Consider the following 21,103-nt stretch of genomic DNA (forward strand, 5'->3'; position numbering starts at 1 on the left):
GTTAGTAAGGTAGTTGTTAGGTTTAGGTTATAGATAGGATTATGGAAGTAGAATATGGTCATGTTGAATATGTGCTTTTTAAATACTAATATAACAGCCAATATGCTAAAAAATAGACATCTAATAAGCAACTAGTTAATAGTGAGAATTGGTCCCTATACTAAAGTGTTGCCAAAATAATCTGTACAATGTTGACAGAATCAAGCTATAGAAATAACATTTTCGAATATTTTTTATTATATATTGTTTTCTCAAAATCAACAATGAGGTGAATTAAGGCATATGAGAAGCACATCCTTAATTAACTGTCAAATATTCACATGAATAAAAAAACAATTGAAATGGCTATGCGTTTATCTTTGAAGAGGGTTTTTTATAGACTTACAGCTAACTGTATTAAAGGGTGTAAGATTTGACACTTGCGTGTGTGCGCAAGAATACTTGCAAAAATAAGTTGCTGCCTTACAAGGACTCAAATTTACAAGTAATTTCAATTTGCTCTACATTGTAGTGGCTTAAAACATCATGTTGATTATTGTATTTGAAAAATAAAATTGGAAACATGTCTACCTTAATTTAATAAGTTAAAGTAACACATGTTGCCATGACTTGATCATATCATTTTTACAGTGTATTCACAGGGCCCAGTAGTAACAGGAGTCCTCACAGATGAAGAGCCTGGTCTTAAGGCATTGTATGGGACCCATATATTAAACATCAATAATCATAATCATTTGATTTCATTGTTTTGGGGTTTTCTGAACCAAACTTGATGGCGTAACGTCAGAATTTTCAGTTATAAGATAAACTCTTTCTTTTGAGTCAATAAGTCTATTAATAGTTATAGTCATGATTTACCCATCCATATAAGTGCAATATGAAGCACGAAGAGACAAAGTCATGTTTGAAGATCTTTATTCTCACAGCACATACTACAGGAGTAAATAGATTCTCAGAAGAGCGCAGTGTCCTACTGACAGTTGATAAGCAGAGAAAACTCTATCATCAGTCATATGTTTATAAAAATAGTGTCGTTAAAAAAGTATAAATTAGACCTACAGCTGAAACAACTCAATACACAAAATCAGAAAAATGCCTGTCAAAGACAAACACAGACAAGACGGAAACAGGAAGAAAAAAACCCATCTCAACCGAACAGAAGGAGGAATATTAACAACCGTGTTGTATCCATAAATAATTGCGATTGAAACAGTGTTTTATACTTTCAGATTAGTATTTGTCGACACAAACTGCTGCATTTGCGTTCTGCGAAAGACAAATGCGCGTTCGTCCAGGAAAGGAAAATAAAGTCAAAGCCTTCGTGAAGTCTGTCATATTCATAGACTGAGTTTATCAAAATATCTGAAATGCCTGAATAGAAAACAGAGGTAAGATGTTTGGAGATTTCTGAGATACTTCTGCCCTCTTGTGGTTTGAAAGAAATACAACAATATTCAACAGTAGCTGTCTCTGAGCCTGATTTAGCAACGCCTTTTTTTACATACGAACATTTCTGCACATGCTAACCGGGATCGTCGTCATCGGTTTTATTATTTTCCCGGCTGTGAGAAAGCACATCCGACCTCATGCGTCCTCAAGACAGCTTCTGCGTCGAGTTCTTCAGCAGTTTCTTCCGTAGATTCCTGTCAGCATCTCGCTTCAGTAAAGATATAAACTCTTATATTGTCTGCATGCATATCGGTATAATCACACAACGATGTTCAAGGCATTACAAGACAAACTATATAATACTAATCACATCTTTCCTCAGAAAAACTACTGGAAAATAGATCACTTCTTGGATAGCGGAGGAGAAGATGGGAAATGTCCGTTGTTTGAGGGCGGAGGGAACACACGTGGCCCAAACATTCATGAAGAAGCAGGAATAGCGTGTAATAACTTTACAAATCTGCCGATTATTCACAAGACACTTTGGTCCTAAACTCTAATGGAACAAACAGCTGCTGATAAATGAGGAAAATACTGATAAGAGAAATCCAGTGCATAAATAATGAAATAGTAGATTCTCAAAGTTCAACTCTGCAGTAAGCTTCCTCTGTTCACCGAGGTTTGTACAGTGAGAGACCACTTCAACACTTCAGAGCCTATTGCCACTTTTTCAGAAAGAGAGACATGAGATCATTTTCATATCAACATGACCCGAACTCCGCACACCTTCAGAAATCAGTACACTTCTCAAAGCCAATATTAATGAAGATCAAAACCAGTAGCTGATAGGTATTGCAGAAGGAGCTGAAATGTAAAACACGGGCTGCTACAAAAGGTGTGAGGTGTTTTTTCTTGAAAGTGTAACCTGTGCTACGCAACACGTTATTGCAACGCTATTGTGAAGACGAAAGAAACGTACTGTATAATAAATTATTGGAAAGCAGAGTTCTTCTGAAGGTTCACCACAATGAAAGAGGTTAACTGAGATCAGTGGATCAGGGCGCAAGGGGCTCACATACAGTCTGCCCGCTGCTAAACCGCTGACGAGAGGTATTCCAGCTGTCACAACAAGCACTGTTTTTGTGATTTTCGTAAAGGCGTAGTTGCAAAACCGAACGAAAAAAATGGCTTTTTCGATGTGCCCCATTTTTACCTTGGCTTAATGAAGTTTTCATTGATAAACAATTCAATGACTGCAATTTATGAGGGATGGACGAACAGCAAACTATTGGCTTTCTTTCATGTACGTGGACACGTTAACACCACAGGTCTGCATCTGTGGGAGCAGAGAGATTTTTCATGGTGTCACCATGCCAAGCTAGACATTTGTCGATCAATTGTCACCGTGTCTTTCTTCGTGAACGTCTATCGTGTGACCCATCGGTAGGATTTTTGGAAGGGATGAATGACCGTCCGGTTTAAAACGGAACCGGATTTCATTTCAAACAGTCTATGGTGCCAATAACGGAAAGCCCTGAGTCGCCTCAAGCAAAGTTACTCTTGAGGAAGACCAGTTTGTTCATCTCCTCCGCGCTGACCTGCTGCTTCCTCTTCATGGCTAAGGTCTGCTCGCAGATGTTCATGCATTCTCCGTGCACGGCCACAGCCGGTACGGCCAGCAGCCACAGCGCCAGCTTCGACAGCCTCGGGTACCGGTCCATGACCGAACTCCAGTACTGCAGCAGGTCACCCGTGCCATTGAACAGTGGTTCGCCGAGGTACTGGAAAAGCTCTTTTCGTACCTGAGGCTCTTCGGGGCTGCACGACGGCCTCTCCAACCCGCAGTCCACGCGTCCGCGCTTAGGCGCCGAAGGTCCGTCGGAGTCCCGTTCGTCCACGGCCGCCCCTCCAGATCCGCCGCCTCCTGCTTCCCTCATATTGGCGGCCATGTCGCACACCCGCGAGATGATGTCCTCGTGCTGATACGCCGGGACCGACCGAAGCTTCAGTTGAGGGTCCAGAATCATAGCCACTTGATGGACACGCTCCACTTTGAAGTTCTCCTTCAGGGCCTCAAGGAAGTAGTGACACAGCTTACTGCCGGCGCCGGCTTCGCCGGCTTTCGAGGTGAAAAGTTTTTCTAGACGGAGGTAGACGGGAAGTACGAGCTGCAGCGTGGGGCAGCGTTCCGCACTGAGCTCTAGAGCCGCCTGTCGTAGCGGCGCGAGCAGACACGCGAGCGTGCCGAGGAGGTGCTTGTTGAGGCCCTGCAGGAGCAGCACCGTGCTCTTGGACCGGCCATACGCTTCGCAGGTGGCCTCAAAGTTTTCGTGAACCTTGAGCAGGGCCTCTGCGACCGGATCCCAGCAGGGCGGAGCAGACGCTTCCTCTGCGGGTTTCCCCTCGCGGGTAAAGCTGGTAGTCGCGGCGATGTCGCGGCACGTAGCCAGCAGCTCACCTAGTTCGTGGAGCCCTCGCGCTTGCAGGCTTCGGCGGCCAAGAACGGCCTGAACCGTGACCGTCAGAGAGCAACCCGTGCACCGGAGGCTCACTCCGCTGCGACTGCAGAAGGCTAGCGAAGACAGGCGCGGCTCCGTAACGTAGACTGTGCGAATTTCCGACATGACGAACTCGGACAGAACGTTCTGGACCCAGTGGTGTATCTGCTCGGGACCCTCCCTCAGAGAGGCCTCTTTCAGTCCCAGCACGTAGCGCCGCAGTCGCACACCCTCCACTTGATACGCCGTTAGCAGATAGCAACAGTCGGGTCCTACGGTCTGCGAATGACAGGTTACAGCGATGCCCAGCGAAGAGTTGGAGCCCAGGGCACAGGTGACTTTCACTTTGACCTGATTGTACATACGGGGAAGCTGCTTTAGAGCCAGCGAGCTCATGTCTCCCAGGGCTTCGCGGATGGAGTAGGCGCCGTTGCGGGATCCGGTGTCCACCAGGGTCTGAGCCAGTTTGAGGAAGTCTTTACTGCTGAGAACACCAAGCAGTCCGAGGTCCACGCACATGACTCTAAGCAAGCGCTCTGCCACCTGTTGCCTCTCTTTTTCTGGGATTAATCTGGTTTCTGCTGAAAGACATGAAGAGTCATGAATCAACAAGGTATGTTTGCAAAATATTCGTTCATTAAAATGACAAAGCATGACACAAGCTTTCAGTCTTTTCATGGTTGTATGGATGGTCCCTGTTGAAGCCTATATTCAATTAATTTCACACGCTACGGTGCAATTTTTTATGTCTTCCATTTTCAATTTATATAAATTCGAGTTTAAACTCTTCATGACCACGTTTGAGTAAAACCCTGAAAATCGGCAAATCATTTTGATGAAACTTTTCGTAAGGCTGGTCAGGGGTCAGTTGTCAACTATTTAGGTGACATGTTACATCACATGTAGAGTTTTAACATTTACAGATAACTTCATTGTCCTCCAGTAAATAGAGTCAACTTGAAACTTAGAATAATAGAATAGATTAATGAAAGGTAAAATTTAAAATGACAAATTTATATTTACTGTGTAAACAGTTTTCTAACAGTAGGGTTAAAATTACAATTTTCCCCTAGAATTTGGAGCCAAATAAAAATGAGAAAAAGCAAAGTTTGCCAGTCTGTAACTCAAGAACTAATATATCTTTTATATATATATTAAGAGTTTGTTTCAATAAATCATGTTTTTTACTGTGCATTTTAATTAATATCAATAAAACTGCAGTTGTTTTGTTTTTATTTAAGCCATAATGACACAAAAAAACAGGATTTTTTGGAATTTTAAAAAAAGATTTCATTCTCATTTTGGAACGAAACTATTAATATATATAGATATATATCCAATGACTTAACCTTAGATTTCAAGACAATTTTTTTTGACCATTTTCTACATAAAATCATCCTACATAATGTAAAAAATATTCTGTGAAAATATAATCATGATACCTTAAATTATGATACCAATATTAAATAAGACCATGTCAAAGATCAAAATTATGTTGAAATAGATGCTTGAAATCAAACGTTGATGCTGGTCATCTCAAATTTAGATTTTAAGACTTTGAGTCTCATTTTCACAGAGTCTCATATTTGTAACACTTGATTCATCTAAATTGTCCAAGTGGTCAGGATGTGGTGATTGGTTGTCATATTTCTGTGCCTTTAAGTATCACAGCCAGACAGATTCACTTTGAAAACGACGATGACATTAAAATGACAAATGAAACCTTTCAGTGCTTTGTAGGTGTATATTTCTAAAGGCCGGAAAGTGAAATAAATGTACTGCTCCAGTTAAACACCAATGTTTTTCATATTCCTAATAAAAGTATAAAACCCAGATATTACCAATATTGCTTTTATGTGAATAAATGAAGGAACATTTCAACATTATTTATTCTTCACACATTCTTCCTTCAATACAATAAATGTCACCAGTGACCCACATTTGCTTTTCAACTATTAAAAATTCTACAATTTGCACACCTTGAACCGCACTTAGATCCTCATTTCTCTCGAATTGTACAATTCAGGGCCTTATACGTGTAGAAAGCAAAAGAGAAGGTCATTAAAACCCACAATCGAAAAGGATATTAAGATATACTCCTTACACGCAAGATACAGGCAGGCAAACTGGGGAAAGAACAAACTTTTCGATCTTGCAGATCTTTTATTTTTCATCTAGTTATTTGTCTCAAATTTTCGATCTTTAATTTCCGCAACAAAACTCAGGAGTAAATTCTTGAACCAAATTTCATTCTCCAGAAAAGAACCAACAAAAGTAACATTTTAGCCCGAGACGTCTGGATGACTCACGGAATGAGGGGACGTGGTTTCTGGGCTGTGCCGGCGGAGGAGATTTCCACATCTGCTCTTGTGTGACTGTGGATGTCTGGCAGGGTTTAGGAGAATCTTCTTTGACATGGTTCTCATTGTCTGCTACAAGAAAAAACACAAATGAAATAAAATCCCTTTTATCTACGGTCAATGGACAATTGCTTAAAAAAAAAGAAAACAACTGCACAGACACATGAGGAATATGACAAATGAGATGTATGAATCAAAAGACCTTCATGAAATCTGCACATGTTTTCTGCGGGAAATGTATTAAACAGAGCGAAGCGTAAAAAACACTTTTCCCAGATGATTTGGTTTAAATAAAATGACTTTATTTTTAGAGAGACCAATAAAAATAATAAGAAAACGTAACATTGACTTCAGTTTTTTTATTAGTCATGGACAACACAATTTGAAGATTTCCCGCGCGGGCGACAGGAAGAACCGGAACGAAACGGCGGCCAATTCAATTCTAAAATACAGTCCAGTGCAGATGACATGAAGGCCTAAAAATAAACAAGCAGCAAAGATGTGAAAATCATTTACTGATCAGAAGAGCATAGATGGAAAAAAGAAAGTTGATACGCGGCGCTCACATCTCGCCCATCTGTGCGTGAAACGCTCAGCCACGTGCTGATGTAAAGATACGATGTAAACAAAACAGAGACTAGCGAGTCCGGATTTGCAAAAGCTCGAAGGTTTTTGGGGGTTTGGGGGCTCACTCACCGGCGTGGGACTGCATGTGCTCCAGAAGGTTGTTGTAGAACTGGAACTGAATTCCACAGGCTCCACACGTGTAGGTTTCTGGAACAAAAGGTCCAGTTTCTCTCTCAGAACACAGTAATGTTCTCAAAGCAGAATGCCGAGAGCTAGCGAGCCCTCCACATTACACGCTTTCAGTACACATACTGCACTGCTCACACTTCAGCTCAGGCACAGGCAAACGCTTTATAACTTAAAGATTATCAATCGGTAATGATGGAACGTCATGCAATGGCACACAGATGGGCAATGAGTGAGGTCTGTCGTGAGTCAAATCAACATGAAATGAAGAATGATATCAAATGAAAAGAGAAAACCGCTGGATTTCCAAAAGCACATACTCTGAGGGCTGGATAGTGAGCTGTACACCCGGCTGGTTGGAGTATCTGAAAGACAAATAATCGTTTGTCCATCATGTGCAGACTTCAATTTAGACAAAACTCATTTCAACATGTATAAGAAAACTTTATATATTTTTTTTAAAACCCCATTCAAACCCATCGCTGATTTGAAAGTTACCAATCGTTTTATAAAGTGTAAATAAAATAATTTTAAAGTGAAGCATTTCATTTCAGCACAGAATTGCAAAAATGGAGTCCAAAATGAGATCTGCTTTAAAAAATATTCAAAGATCATGTTTTTTTCATCATGTTCATTCAATTAATATCCATCAAACTGCAGTTGGTTTGTTTAGATTTTAGCCACAATAAATAAATAAAATACAGCTTACTAACACAATAAAAACACGACATGATTTTTGAAAAAAGAAAAACTAAATTGGGACCAAACTCTTCATTTCATTTTAAATTCATATTTTGTCAAAAACACCTCAAGCAAAGAAAATAAATGACTCCACTCCTGAGTTACGTTTGCCTTTTTTTTATTGGTGGGCCGTTAACGGCGTTAACGTGCTGCGTTAACGTGAGACTCGCGTTTTATCGCGCGATAAAAAAAATGTCGCCGTTAATCTATTCTCAAAGTTGGGTTGGGAGCTGGGTCTATACTACGCAAGCTATGATGACTTTCACCTTGATATTTTAGCGCGGATGTATACCAGCTTAACTGCACTGTACGGGGCGAGAACGAGATTTTTCAACTCGCGTGATTCGCGCAATTCGCGTCAGTCGCGCCGCCTCATCATCTCATGACCAGGGCTTCATTCGCCTCTTTGCATTGACTTAACATGTAAATCACTCGCGCTTGACGCGCCATTCGCGTTTGGTCTGAACACAACATAACGTTACTGTGAAATTACCACATCAAACGTGACGTGCTAACATGGATGCAGCTATGAAGCCGCCGGGTTGCTTCAGGGAAAATTTATTTTTAATAAGCTTCCCAATGGAAACATCGACAAGACTAAGGTTGTTGGCACCTTGTGCAATGCGGAATTGGTTTAAAAAAAACACTTTCTCTCAACAGGTAGTGGTCTAACTTTAGTTGAAACCAGTAACTTTGTATTGAGATCTAATGTATTATGGCTCCTGTATGACATATCGCTTGTTGCTCCCTCACTCTTTGTAAGTCGCTTTGGATAAAAGCGTCTGCTAAATGACTAAATGTAAATGTACTGTAGGAGCTCTTCCAGTCTCAAGTACCACCTAAACGCAAATCATCCCTTAGCTAATGCGGAAGTAAACACAAGTACATCTTATTGAACATAATTTATTTTCATCACCAATTATCATAGTAGAACAGCTTTCTCAAGCAGTTTGTGATGCATTTTGGAAACAGGAGATGAGCCCCTGGTCTAATGCGCCACCTGGCTTGAGAAACCCGTTCTCAAAGACTTACTTTTAGTCATTATTTGGGTAGCACACATATTCTGAAAGCCTTCGTCAGAATTCAAATGAGCCATTTTAATCTAGATTAATCTATATTAAAAAATAATAATCTATGCCCACCATTAATTTTTTTATTTCTTTTATACATACTGTGTATTTGTAATTTATTATTTATTTATTTACAATTTATCATTCTTAAAAAAATGTTTGAATAATATTAAGGCCTTTATCTTGTCTGATTTCAATGAACACAAATGACTTAAGTAAACTATACTAACTCATGCTAAGGTTCTACAAACCTTTGACCATGACAGTAAAATATTACCGAAAGCAAAGGCCGCATTCTTTCAGTTCAAATATGCCAAAGTTAAACAATTTCACGTTGCAAAATCCCAAAGCCTACTTCAGATCCCATATCAATGTCACTTACCACTAGAGTTCTGAGAATTGTTGATGTCTGCACGACTAGATTGGCCGGACTGTCCAGATAACTTCCCTTCCAGTTTAAGGCCAAAAGTTCCCTCTGCAAAGGCAAAAATGATATCAAGTTTTAATAGTAGCCATTTATTCTGACAAAAAACATCTGCATAGCTGCTAACAAAATTAGAGAAAAGGGAGGAAATTTACTTTCATTCAGCGAGGTTGAGTGTTCATTCGTAAGCCAAGGAGACATAATATAATACAGGAAATTAAAGTACTTTCATTAATTTAACACAACACGCCAAAGGGTGTCACACTCAGGATATACAGGATTTTACATTAAATTCATAAAGGTTGATGCCCAGAATGGCAAAATTGTCATATCTTTTGACCTGTAGATGGCACTGTGGTGAAACTGTGCCTGTACCCTCAAGTCACCGTTGTGATTTCTAATGCTGGGTTCACACGCGAACAATGGGGTTCCTTTCTCATTATTACTTGCGGGAAAGGTTTGTTATTTTTGCAGAAAATATCAAAGACCTCGAATTTCTCGCTTGAGTTGAAGTTGTTCAACTCTTGCGTCCGTGGCAACCGCACCTCCCGATTTGCTTCATTCACATCGTTCATGCGCGGGACGCAACCATTCGAATCGGCCCACGTCAATTTAATTTTGAAAAAGTTAAACATAAGTGAAAGTTGGAACTGTTGGCGCTAGAAGGTTTACGATAAACACTCAAAATTTACTACGATAACAGTTCCATCTGGCCTCTATCTTCTTGCCAAATTGAATGAGTATTTTGCAAGCGCTTCTACGAGCTGCCATAGATTTAGGAGTGGAAAACAGGGTAGCATTTTTTTATACATTTTGCTTTTTAAAAATTATATCGCCAAAACAGTCATCTTAGCCAACAGCAGAGATAAAAAATCAATCGCTTGCCTTATATGTTTGTCATTGAAATGAATGTCATTACCAACATAAACACATGATCAACCAATCACAAACACACTTTACAATCTCCCAGCACAACAACTCCAGATTTCAAAAGCTCATAAGGAACAATCTGTCATTTTCAAGCAAATTGAAATTTAATTCTGTTAGCATCGCTACACTCTCTGACCCATTTCTATATTTCCAGCACACTTTAAATAGCTTTCAATGTCAAAGTCCTGTGCATATCCAGGACTAAAGAGATAAACCAGAGGAGATCCGAAGGACAAAGATAACAAAAGCCATTTAACAGCGAACACGTCTGCAGGTTACAGAAGTGAAATATCAAAGTGAGAATGTATGGTACACTGCAGACACATTACTGTTAGTTTCAGCTAATAACACGCTATCAAAAAATGAGCATTCACGTCTGAATGTAAAATCTCAGAGAATCTCTCGAGTCAATACAAACGGTCGGTAATGATGCCAGGACTCACTCATGGGAGCGTGAAGAGCCACGTGTTCCTGATACGGGTTGAAGTACTTGTACTGTTTTCCACAATACTCGCATGTATAACTTCCCGTTTCTGTAGAGCACAAAACACAGATATTAGACATAAACATCACTGACAAACAAACACTGATATTCATTTCTTTTCTTGAAGATAGTCTGTTAGTATCACATCGACTGTGATTTCACAAGCATCATCCCACATTTACATTCTCTTTAAAATAACTACAGCATCTCGTTTCATCACCAGAAGAACCAGCAGGAACTTTCTTACTTGGTCCCATTTTCTGGAAAGTTTCCGTCTCCTCTTTAAGATCTTCCACGGGGATGACATGATCGTATGGATCTGGTCAAGATAACGAGAGGAGGACACAAAGTTAGGAGACAGAGAAGGTTTGTCTTCTCACGGTGAAGAACATCTAGAACTCCAAATCACTCACCATCAACAGCGTGGAGGTCTCTGTGCTCTTGAAAACAGCTGTAGTACTTGTATTTTTTCCCACATACATCACACGTATAGCGAAAAGAACCTGGATGACAAAACCGAGACACCTCTGAACACATATGTGACACATCACTGTATTCTACCTTTTTTAAGATCTCTAGTCGAATGATCTTTTAAATGTTGCCAAGTTTATTTAGAAGATTTACTCACTATTGATCCCTATTGGCACTCCCTCGCCTGACGCCGTCCCCTCCGTCTCTAAACAGCAAGAAACAAAACCAGATATACATGAACACACACTGACGACATGTTGTGAAATAAACAGCATCGGTAATGAGTCCCACACAGTTTTTGGTTTACAGCCAATGAAAGAACAGGCACCTGAGTGAGCTCGTACATGCGTCTGAAAGCAGTTGTAGTATTTGTACTTCTTTCCACAGACTCCACAAATATAAGAACCTACAAGAGGAACAAGACAGTTAGACCGGCTGACATCAGGAATAGACTTACAGCAAATATATTTTGTCTCACTCTATGAAACAGTCGCAGTTTTATATATTATAGAAAGGTAACAGGGTTGACAATTTTATATTTTGGCTCAGGCTCAAGTTAATGACCTTATTTGTCCAGAAAAATATATTTAAGAGAACAAAACATGGTAACAGTGTGGACATTTTTGCAAAATATAACAAATATATTTGTACTGAAAACTGAGACTTTAACTGAGTCCTTGAACAGCTCACTTCCAGAAAGAATGATGTCAGTTGCTGACAATGTTTAAACATAATTAATTTCATTTAAAAACCATACATTTAACAGGGTTTACAGACAACCTAGAGTCATAGGACCTTTTTAAGAATGCTAACACAAATCTACAGAGGAAGTTAGAAACAGGGTTGAAGACAGGCCAAAAATGCACATCCATATCAGCAGTGTTGGGTAAGTTACTCTGAAAAAGTATTTGATTACTAGTTACTAATTACATATTTAATGGAGTAATTAGATTACTCTATAAATTACTCTCTCCAAAAAGTTTTTAGTGACTTACAACGAAGTACATTCTATATCCTACATCAACCTTGATTAGAATTGATTCAAGGACAGACTTAAAACGGCTCTTTTAATTCATTCAAATAAATAATAAATGACAACATAAGTTACTCCTATTAACTGACCAAACTATACAAATGTGAGGATGGATAAGAGCATACATTTTAAAGTTTTAATTCAATTATATCAGAAGTAACTGTCATTTAATTACAGAAGAAAATACGAGTTATCCCTTACTTAACATTTTCAAGGGGAAAGTAATAAAATTACAGTAACTAATAACTTTGTAACTAGTCACACCCATCACTGAATATCAGGTTCTTGAAAGTCTCTATATCAACACAGTTGGAAATCAGAATCACGGATTGATGGGCAGAGTTTCCACAGAGAAAGTTGTACCTTGAGTTTGCGAGTTGCGCGAGCTTCCTAAAACCACACAGATTTCAGCAGGCAGGTTTCCGTCACTGGCTTTGCCATTACTGGCCAGGGACTCACCGGGAGACACCACCTCAGTCTTCACCGTCACCGTCTGAGGTTTTGGGGAGGTCGTTGGCACAGCTTGTGTGGCTCCCGCCTCTGTGGACGCCACGGGCGCATCCTTCGGCTCCTGACTCGGGTTGGGCACCTCCTGACAGCTCATGACTGCTCGGCAAGAGCAAAATCAACTACAAGACACAAAAACACCAAGCGGGTAAATTTCAGGAAAATAAGTAATAGAGGTGCTGTCGGCCCTTAAGGGGGAAAAGCACAAATGTTGTGTACCCTGCACGTGGTGCTATCTGGCTTCTCTGAATGTAGGCCACTTTTTCTGCTCCAAAGCTCCTACAACCAATTTAGGGCAATTCATGTCTTGCAAACCATTAAAGAACAATAAGAACAATGTTACAAGAACTGGAACAATCAAAACAAAACCGGAAACTCTATACAACAGCCTAATGCGATTTAACTTTGAATACTGTAATGCAGAAGTTTCCAAGATTCATGTGTGAGAGATGCTTATATAACACGAGAACAGATGAGATTTCTCTTACGTATAGATCGTGTATGATTTTGTGTGGAAACATCTACAGTAATACTCCAAGACCCCAAACTTACAAGAATATATTTGCATAACTGGAATCCTTTTTTAAACAAATCAGTTCAAATTCATGATTCGGAGTTATTATGAGTTTTTTTAATACACAAGTCTGTAATTGTATTTTAGTTGTATTTTTCAACACTTTATTGCTGTGTTACTCCCTTAAAGGGATAGTTCACCATAAAATGTTCCGTTATCATGTATTCACCTTCATGTAGTTGAAATCCTGTATGACTCTTTGGAACACAAAAAGTAGGTATTTTGAGAAATGTCTCGGTGGTTTTGCGTTCGTGCAATGGAGTTCGGTGTTGTTCGATTATCAACATTCTTTTAAATATCTTCTTTTGTGTTCTGAAGAAAGATACTTTAACTGTATTCCAAATATTCCATATGGTGACCTGATATATCTGGGAAGGAACATTGCAGAGCAGCATTCTTAAATTTGGGCATATTTCTCCATGTACGACCAAAAACAGATCAATTATGCAGCCGTTGGTGTGAATGAGGATTTTAAGGATGATGTCACAACATCTTCATCATTACGTCCACCAGGAGGATTTCTCACGGCACAGGTCAAATCTACACACATGCGTTTTGAAAAGCATCAGATTTGCAGGGACGGAAACTGTGAGGACAGAAGCATTTATTTCAACTCGGTCATGTAATGAGAATTTATCACTGTTGGGCTATTTCAGGAGATGACTGGAAAAGATTAGGCTGACAGGCACGGTCTCTCCGAACAGGACACACGGAACAACAAAACGGCGTTTTAATTCTGAAAAACCACTCTCTTTCTAGTGTTTTTTTTTCCTTTTTCACATTTAGGAGAAAGCAGTAAAAACAGAAATATCACCTCTTAAATTTCATCCGAACGAGTGGGCAACTCAATAAAGCCTTTTCAATTTATATGCTAATGACGCCTGAATTAAAATTTAATAACTGGGAGATATTGCAAAGCATACTTGAATTACGCAAAAAATAAATCCTGAAAGAATGGACTAAAATTAGAAATTCAGGCCAGCACTGAGCCCTTAAACACTCCAGATTGCATTTTCTGATGGAAATCAAAATTGCACCGCGAGCTGGAGATGAAGAGACTGAACCCGTTTCAACAAGGAAACAAACTACAGCGAGGTTTCTCTTAAAACGTGAATACATCTACTCGCACAAAAACCATTATAAACCTATGAAATCAATTCTAGTTAAAGCGCATACATCAACACAAAGCAAAATCCATACAAACACACAAAACACAATCCAATCACACAAACTGTGGACAGCCTGTGTTTAAACGTATATTATGTGAAGTCTGGATGACACACTACATTGAAGTATGCAGTTGGGTTTGGTGCGCATAAATTACTTGAATGCTTGTGATGCACTTTTAAGTCACTTTGAATGAAAGCGTCTACTAATGCGTCAATTTAAATTCTGTATAAAATATAAATAGGACACACGCACTCACAACTAGTTAAAAAAAAACAGGCTTTAAGGAGATATTTTTAATTCAACGTATCCAGGGAAAAAAGCAACAAACTTGATTACAAAATAATTCGGTCACATGCCTAACGTAGATCATCTCAAGGCCAACACAAAACTTATTTTAGATTCAAGGTCTCCAAGTAAATGTGTGACACTGAGCGTGATAATTGTATGAAAGGTCAGATTCCCAATGAAAAAGACTTTATTATTCAAGACGAATGTGATCTAACACTGACAAATGTGATGGATTGTCTGACATCACTTAAATAAAAGAAATACACTAAAATAACACATCAGTTTTGAGAGTTTGAACAAGTACGTGACAATAATAAAGAGAGACATGAAATTCAACAAAGCGCTAAAATTAAAACATTCGCCAAAATATGAAATGTCATGGATGAATCTTTACTGAATTATCCACTGTTTGTCAATTTCACCTTATGTTTGGAGCCAAATAACAGGGGATGAAAATAACTTTATAAAGATGACAGCATCATTATTTTCATTTTACACAGAAATCTGTAGATCTGTTGTCTTAAATCGTTCTTGATGCATTGCATGTCAATGACAACAGTTCAAACGTTGGAAAAAGAACATAAAAGGGGCTTTTTTTAAAGACATGTTAATATCCTTTTAGATTCTGGTTCTTAATAAACTTGTCTTTAGTCATTGACATTTATGAGGTCCTTTATGGCACAATCCCACGATATGAGAATCTCAATATGGCTCCATATGCAAATTGGACAGCTGTGCCCATTTTCATAGGTCAACAACAAAATGTGGATCACTTTGCATAAACCTGATATTTACTGTAATTAAAGAAAAATCCAAAAATGTGTTTTATGTACCTTTCTTAAGAATAAAAGCAACATTGCAGTTTGCTGGAGCAGTATATTCATTTCATTTGGATTGCAGAGGGGTCTAGATTAGATGCACCAAATATAATGTTGATCCGCCTAAAACTTGATTATAGAAGTTCATTAAAGCACAATGCCTCGACATGGCAGAAACTCAGAAAACTGTAGAGGAAATTAAAGATCGGCTGAGTTCAGGGCCTGGCAGAGACTGATGGAATATTACATGAACCTACAGAATTTCATACATGTGCATGAAAGGTAGCATGAGGGCTATGGAGCAACATTGCCAGACTTCCCTATTTCTAAAACCCACATGCATTTTCTCAACTTTTGACACGTGTGCAAACGTTCATGAGTTTTCCGGCATGTTAATGTCCTTTTTGGGACCTATTTTGCTGAAAACATGTGAAGCGGACCAATAGGGTCCCTCACTGCTGTCAACATAGACAATTTATTCAACAAGAAACAGAATGCCATCAGTTTCCGCAAAAAAAGTCATTTTTACCCTCTGTTTTATTTTAGGTGAAAATTGTCATGTTAAGCTTTACTGGATAACTCATAAAATACACAACCATGACGTTAAATATTTTGAGTTTCATTATCAGTTTTAGCTTGAAATTTTTTAGATGTTAGTTTAGTTTACACCAAATGACTCGTTTTTTTTTAAATGTGTGTTTTTAAAAAGCTTATGCTCAAAAAGACCAAAACAGCAAAAAATGTGCAATCAATGAACTTCAATTAAGTCATTGAACAAATGGACTGAGTTTGAGGTTTGGAGTTTTCATTTTAGGTTAATGCCTCTTAAATCACTCAGTGGGTTTTAAAGTGTGCTGCTTCATATAAAACTTTGACATGTGCACAACGTCCTCTGTCCATTTCACATATTCAAATATGGCTTACTCAATGAAATCTTCAAATGTTTTACTGTAAGTTTTCGTATTTTGTTTAAAAATCAAGAATGATATCAACTAAAATCAACTCATTTCTCACTTGCAGTGAAGTAATATTTGCTGATATAGAGTAACATTTCTGTTCTATAATCAACTGAATCATCCACTTTGTGATCACACTGTCATGTTTTTACTGCTTTTTCAAGTTCCAAACAGAAAGAAGAGCAACTACAATAAAGTCACATGTGAAGAGGTCAGCAGGTGATTTATCAGCTTTCTCAAGCACACTTGACCTTTAATAACAGAATTCCTAACAACCACATTAAAATACCAGATTCCAACTAGTCACACGGGCGCAAAGCAGCACAATGAGCCATGAATACTCTGTTTTTTCAAGATAACGTTTTAAAGTAGTTTCAATATCAGAATACCCTCAGACTGAAGCAAAATCACAACTCGGGTTCGGTTTTGTATGAAGTCAAAGTTGCACGATATGAAATCTGGGCTCTTAGAGAGTTTGAAAAGTACAACCAGTGTCAGAAATTTGGTTCAGTACCACATCACACGGTACTGGGATAAAGTCCATCTTCGTATTTGTATTCACTGCTTGTTGGGACATTGATGTCATTTTCAAGAGGTTTAAAGGAGAACACTGCATCTGGCAAACAACATCTGTGCTAATTTAAGCTAATGTTGCAGTTTGTTTGTCCCACTTTTAAGAAGAATTCAAAGGATCAGTTCACACAAAACTGAAAATTCTGTCGGTCTATTCACACTCATGCCAGAACAAACACACAGTCTGAGCACGGCAGACACAAATAAATGACTTGAATCATCTGAAATGCAAAAATCTATAAACCAAGTTATGCAAAGGAAAAGTAATACACATACATACATTATTAATAAACAAGAATATTCTTGTAATAGAAATATGTATTTTTTGCGGCTTCATGAGCGCGAATGACAGAATTTTCATTTGGTTAACTATACCACTTCAGTTCACGTGGTGTGAGATTTTAAAGCAGTTTTACCTCCCGGTGCAGAGCTCAACCGCTGTCTTCAAATCTTCTCTCCCTCCCCGAATCCTTCTCTAAAAACAGCCGAACAAGAGTCCGTCCTGAAACCAAGAAGGTCAACGGGTTAAAAATTAGCCTCCTGTTAAATCGGCTGACTATGAAATGCAGTGGAAAATTACAGACCCGATCCGGACCCCTCGCATGGAAAATCCCCAAATTTATTACACAAAAGGTGAGCTTTTGAAAATTTCCATGAAAATTCTACTTTTGGATTATAGACAGGAACACTGAGGGGGTTGTGTTTGGACAGAACAGCCCTGACCGAGAAAAAGATCTAAATGTGAAACTGCCAACATCAAAAACATATTTGAGCTACTGCTTTGACAAAATCTCAGTGATGCTCATCATGAAGAGAACAGCTTTTCTGTTTTAAGATATAAAAAAACACTTCATATTTAAGATTCTGCAGCATTTTTTAAGTCACTAATGAAGCGGTCAGCGATCACTTCTATTCTGAAAGGTCAGATTTTCTTGCCTCCACTGAAGCGCACCAAATGCTTTATTTTCTCAAAGCATGCTGGGATAGCACGGGTCATCAGGTTCATGCTAACTCTACTCGAGTGCTCCTGTCATCACAGCAAAATACAGAAAACACTCTGAAATTCGTAAACGCTTCAATTGACCTTTCCATTCAATTTGCTGTGCTGATGATATCATTGCTAATGAAACACTGTGTGTAGGGCATGAGAAACACGGTTTTCAAACACAATTACACAAGAAGTAAATGACTGCGATTGGCAATTTCTAATAATTAATGTCAAAGCATCTATAGCGAATATAATTCTTGCTCTCAGGCGTTTACACAACCATACATAAACATTTATTCACAGCACCGAATTGATTTTCCAGACCTCGCTGGACTTGATCAGATTAAAAAGAGCTGTCGTCAAATTTTCGGCCACTGAAATTCAGATAAATGTAAAGGTCAGCATAAAAATTGCAAAAGCGGTCATCGTCTCTGTGCTGATGCACCTCCGCCTGCCCAGAGGAGCTAAACAAGACTGAAGGTAAACAGATGAGATCACTCTGCTTTTATCTTTTCTTTCATCACAAAATATTCTCAGTCCCTTTTATCTACTTATTGAATAACAAACACTGTCAGATTTTATATGCGAGGTAAAGCACTAGTGTATGTGCTAAAAAAAATTAATGCATAGCAGACTATATCACCTCATCCCACTTCACGTATGTAAAATCCAGTTGTTATGATTTCTGTAATAGTTCTTTCTCATTGGGAGAAAATGTGTGAACAGTTGGCGTTCGGCTGAAATAATCCAGCTGTATTTACTTGCCGTGAATTTATCACACTTGAAATTAAACGGAGGAAGAGTTTCATGCAGTGAGCTCTGTTATACACTGCACACTTAAGAAAATGTCATCCGGGTAGCTTCACATACACAACATTTGCTTACTGGGCACAGTACACACTAGCCACTGCAGGAACAGAAAAGAGTAGTATGTTAGTATGCAACAGCACTAGAGATGATTTACAGTTATTTGGGAAGAACCTCATCTCACTTCCCTCATTCAGACACATTTACACATGATGACTGCTTCAATTTCTGTCCAAAACACACAAAACAGCATTTATTTTCCCCGAGCTGTCAGCTGTGATTGATCAGTATAATATCTGAGGTTGAGCTGAAAATCTCAATAAACGACTGTCATAATGTCAGAATTCTAAATGGTCTTTTATTTTCATCAGATTCACAAATCTAAATCACACAAAAGCCATATATTTAAAAGCACGCAAACGCATAAACTGGAAAACGAGCTCATCTGAAAGAAAAACATCCCTAGAAGCAAAATAAATTGTAATTTCCTAATTTTTTTTAAATATCTGCCGACAGGGGGCGCCAATTTCTCTCCGAAAACCTCAAACGACATTTGCGGTCTAATTTAATCGAATATAAACTCATCTGTCTGTAATCGCAGTTTCATCACATTTGCACTTAAACTCACACAGACTCACAAAGTTGTCTGATAAATCAGCGAGCGCATCGAGTCCAAACATGCTTCCCATCGCCACGCAAGAGTGAAATTCAGAAGAAAATTCGGCAAACATGGCTGCTGCTGCTGGTGCTTTTTGTTTTCAGATTGTACTCGACCCGTCTGAATTCAAGTCCGCTCAGAATTTCCCACCAAAGCTTCGGGTCCTTTACACATCCAAACGCGCGCAGAGAGCGAACGCAACAACCGCAACAAAAACTCGCCGCAAAACTTTATTCTGAAAACACATCCGCAGAAATTCAACAGATCTGCACGACACGTTCAACACACATCGGAGAGATTTCGGCTGTGATCTTACCGGGTGTGATGTTACCGCGCACGCACGAGCTCCGGATGATCGAGATAAAAGCGCCGCGGCTCGAAGCTGTTACATTGTGTCGTTTGCGCGCGAGCAAAGCTACTTTGTTACCTCCCAAAATGATGCGGAGAAATTTTCCTCCCCTCCGTATCTCAAAATGACGAAACGAGCGGCTCTTTCCGGGGCATACTTTCCAGAAACAGAGTTCCTGATGTGATTTCACTGAATTTGTATTTTCTCTCCTCCCGAAGCATCACCGTCGGTGGGTTTTGTGAATGTCGCGATCTGCCCCACGGACACGTTTATCCGCCATCATGCGAGGGCAGCTTCTCAATTTGCAAATGCATTAATTTCACTCAATGCCTCTATATGGAGCTCATTTCACGTCGGCTGGTCCCTCGTGTAGGTTACATGTGTAAAAGCAGTGCACTGCAGCCTGTCGTGCAATAGAAAACGTGCCCATGCAGAACAGCAGGTTTGCATTTATGCTTACACGGAGGAAACTATTTTGCTAAACAGAGAAGTTTCACTCGCTCTGTAAATAAAAAAGGGGTACAAAAATCTGAAATTCTTTACAGAAGGAAGATTCTTTGGTTTATTCTCATAACATACAGACAGGGATAACAGCACAAACATATGTCAAACATATACATATCTAAATTTAGGGGGAAATGTTTGGTATATTAGCAGTAAATTTGTGTTCCACCGATTTTAAATTACAAATTTCAAGTGAATTTTCTTCAATCCAAGGACTTTTATATTTACCGTCATGTGTTCTCTGTACACGTGTGTTCCGTCTCACGCGCGCCTCTAGCGGCCACTTGTGTTTTTTATATGCAAAAAAGTGCAATTCATGAAATTTGACTTGAAATTAAAATTCGAATTTCAAAACAAGCACGATAATCCGAACGTATCTACGTTTCACGCAATATATTGTGCTGTATTCTTATTGAATTGTGATTAGATTTTTTTTGTTGAACATTTGTGAATGTATCTTATCAAGTTCTGTATGGCAAAAACCTTTACACACACATCTATTAAACATTAACTCCATTATTGCCTAAACAAATGCAAGATACAGGTCTTAAAACAACTTGATAGCAAACGTTTACCTGCTGGCTACAGACACGGGTCTTTATTTGTAAAAAAATGTAAACATTGTATTTAGAAGTTCCATTTAATGAATTAACTTTTTGTTTATAGGCAGATTTGTCTAATTTACACTTACACATATACAGACACCTTTATATCACGAGTGACAAGGTATACATTTACAAACAGTGTGTGTGTTTCAT

General features: G+C 38.9%; 1 protein-coding gene across 10 annotated transcripts; it reads right to left on the minus strand.

Annotated features, from left to right (window-relative positions):
• Window positions 1-898: 898 nt before the first annotated feature.
• znf618 (zinc finger protein 618) lies at window positions 899-20,250 on the minus strand. 10 transcript variants are annotated; one of them, XM_056746058.1, is made up of 13 exons: window positions 19,809-20,250; window positions 17,456-17,541; window positions 12,613-12,782; window positions 11,449-11,526; window positions 11,278-11,325; window positions 11,063-11,152; window positions 10,897-10,968; window positions 10,609-10,698; window positions 9,194-9,286; window positions 7,321-7,365; window positions 6,944-7,021; window positions 6,197-6,319; window positions 899-4,468 (listed from the first exon to the last, which is right to left on the minus strand). In XM_056746058.1, exons 3-13 carry the CDS (start codon window positions 12,755-12,757, stop codon window positions 2,934-2,936), a joined length of 2,397 nt encoding a protein of 798 aa, XP_056602036.1. In that variant the 5' UTR covers window positions 12,758-12,782; window positions 17,456-17,541; window positions 19,809-20,250; the 3' UTR covers window positions 899-2,933. The 10 variants fall into 10 exon arrangements, with proteins under 10 accessions (XP_056602036.1, XP_056602027.1, XP_056602031.1 ...); XM_056746049.1 differs by having other exon boundaries at window positions 12,517-12,782; window positions 19,920-20,249; XM_056746053.1 differs by having other exon boundaries at window positions 6,197-6,316; window positions 12,517-12,782; window positions 19,809-20,249.
• Between the last annotated feature and the right edge of the window lie 853 nt (window positions 20,251-21,103).

This window comes from Triplophysa dalaica, chromosome 4 (genome assembly GCF_015846415.1).
Source record: "Triplophysa dalaica isolate WHDGS20190420 chromosome 4, ASM1584641v1, whole genome shotgun sequence".
Classification (NCBI taxonomy): Eukaryota; Metazoa; Chordata; class Actinopteri; order Cypriniformes; family Nemacheilidae; genus Triplophysa; species Triplophysa dalaica.

Coding starts and splice junctions, on each gene's coding strand:
- znf618 (XM_056746049.1), bottom strand. CDS start 12,757: ATGAGCTGTCAGGAGGTGCCCAACCCGAGTCAGGAGCCGAAGGATGCG. Junction 9,287..10,608: donor GGCTCTTCACGCTCCCATGA/GTGAGTCCTGGC, acceptor TTGCCTTTGCAG/AGGGAACTTTTGGCCTTAAA. Junction 6,320..6,943: donor GCACATGCAGTCCCACGCCG/GTGAGTGAGCCC, acceptor TTTTTCTTGTAG/CAGACAATGAGAACCATGTC.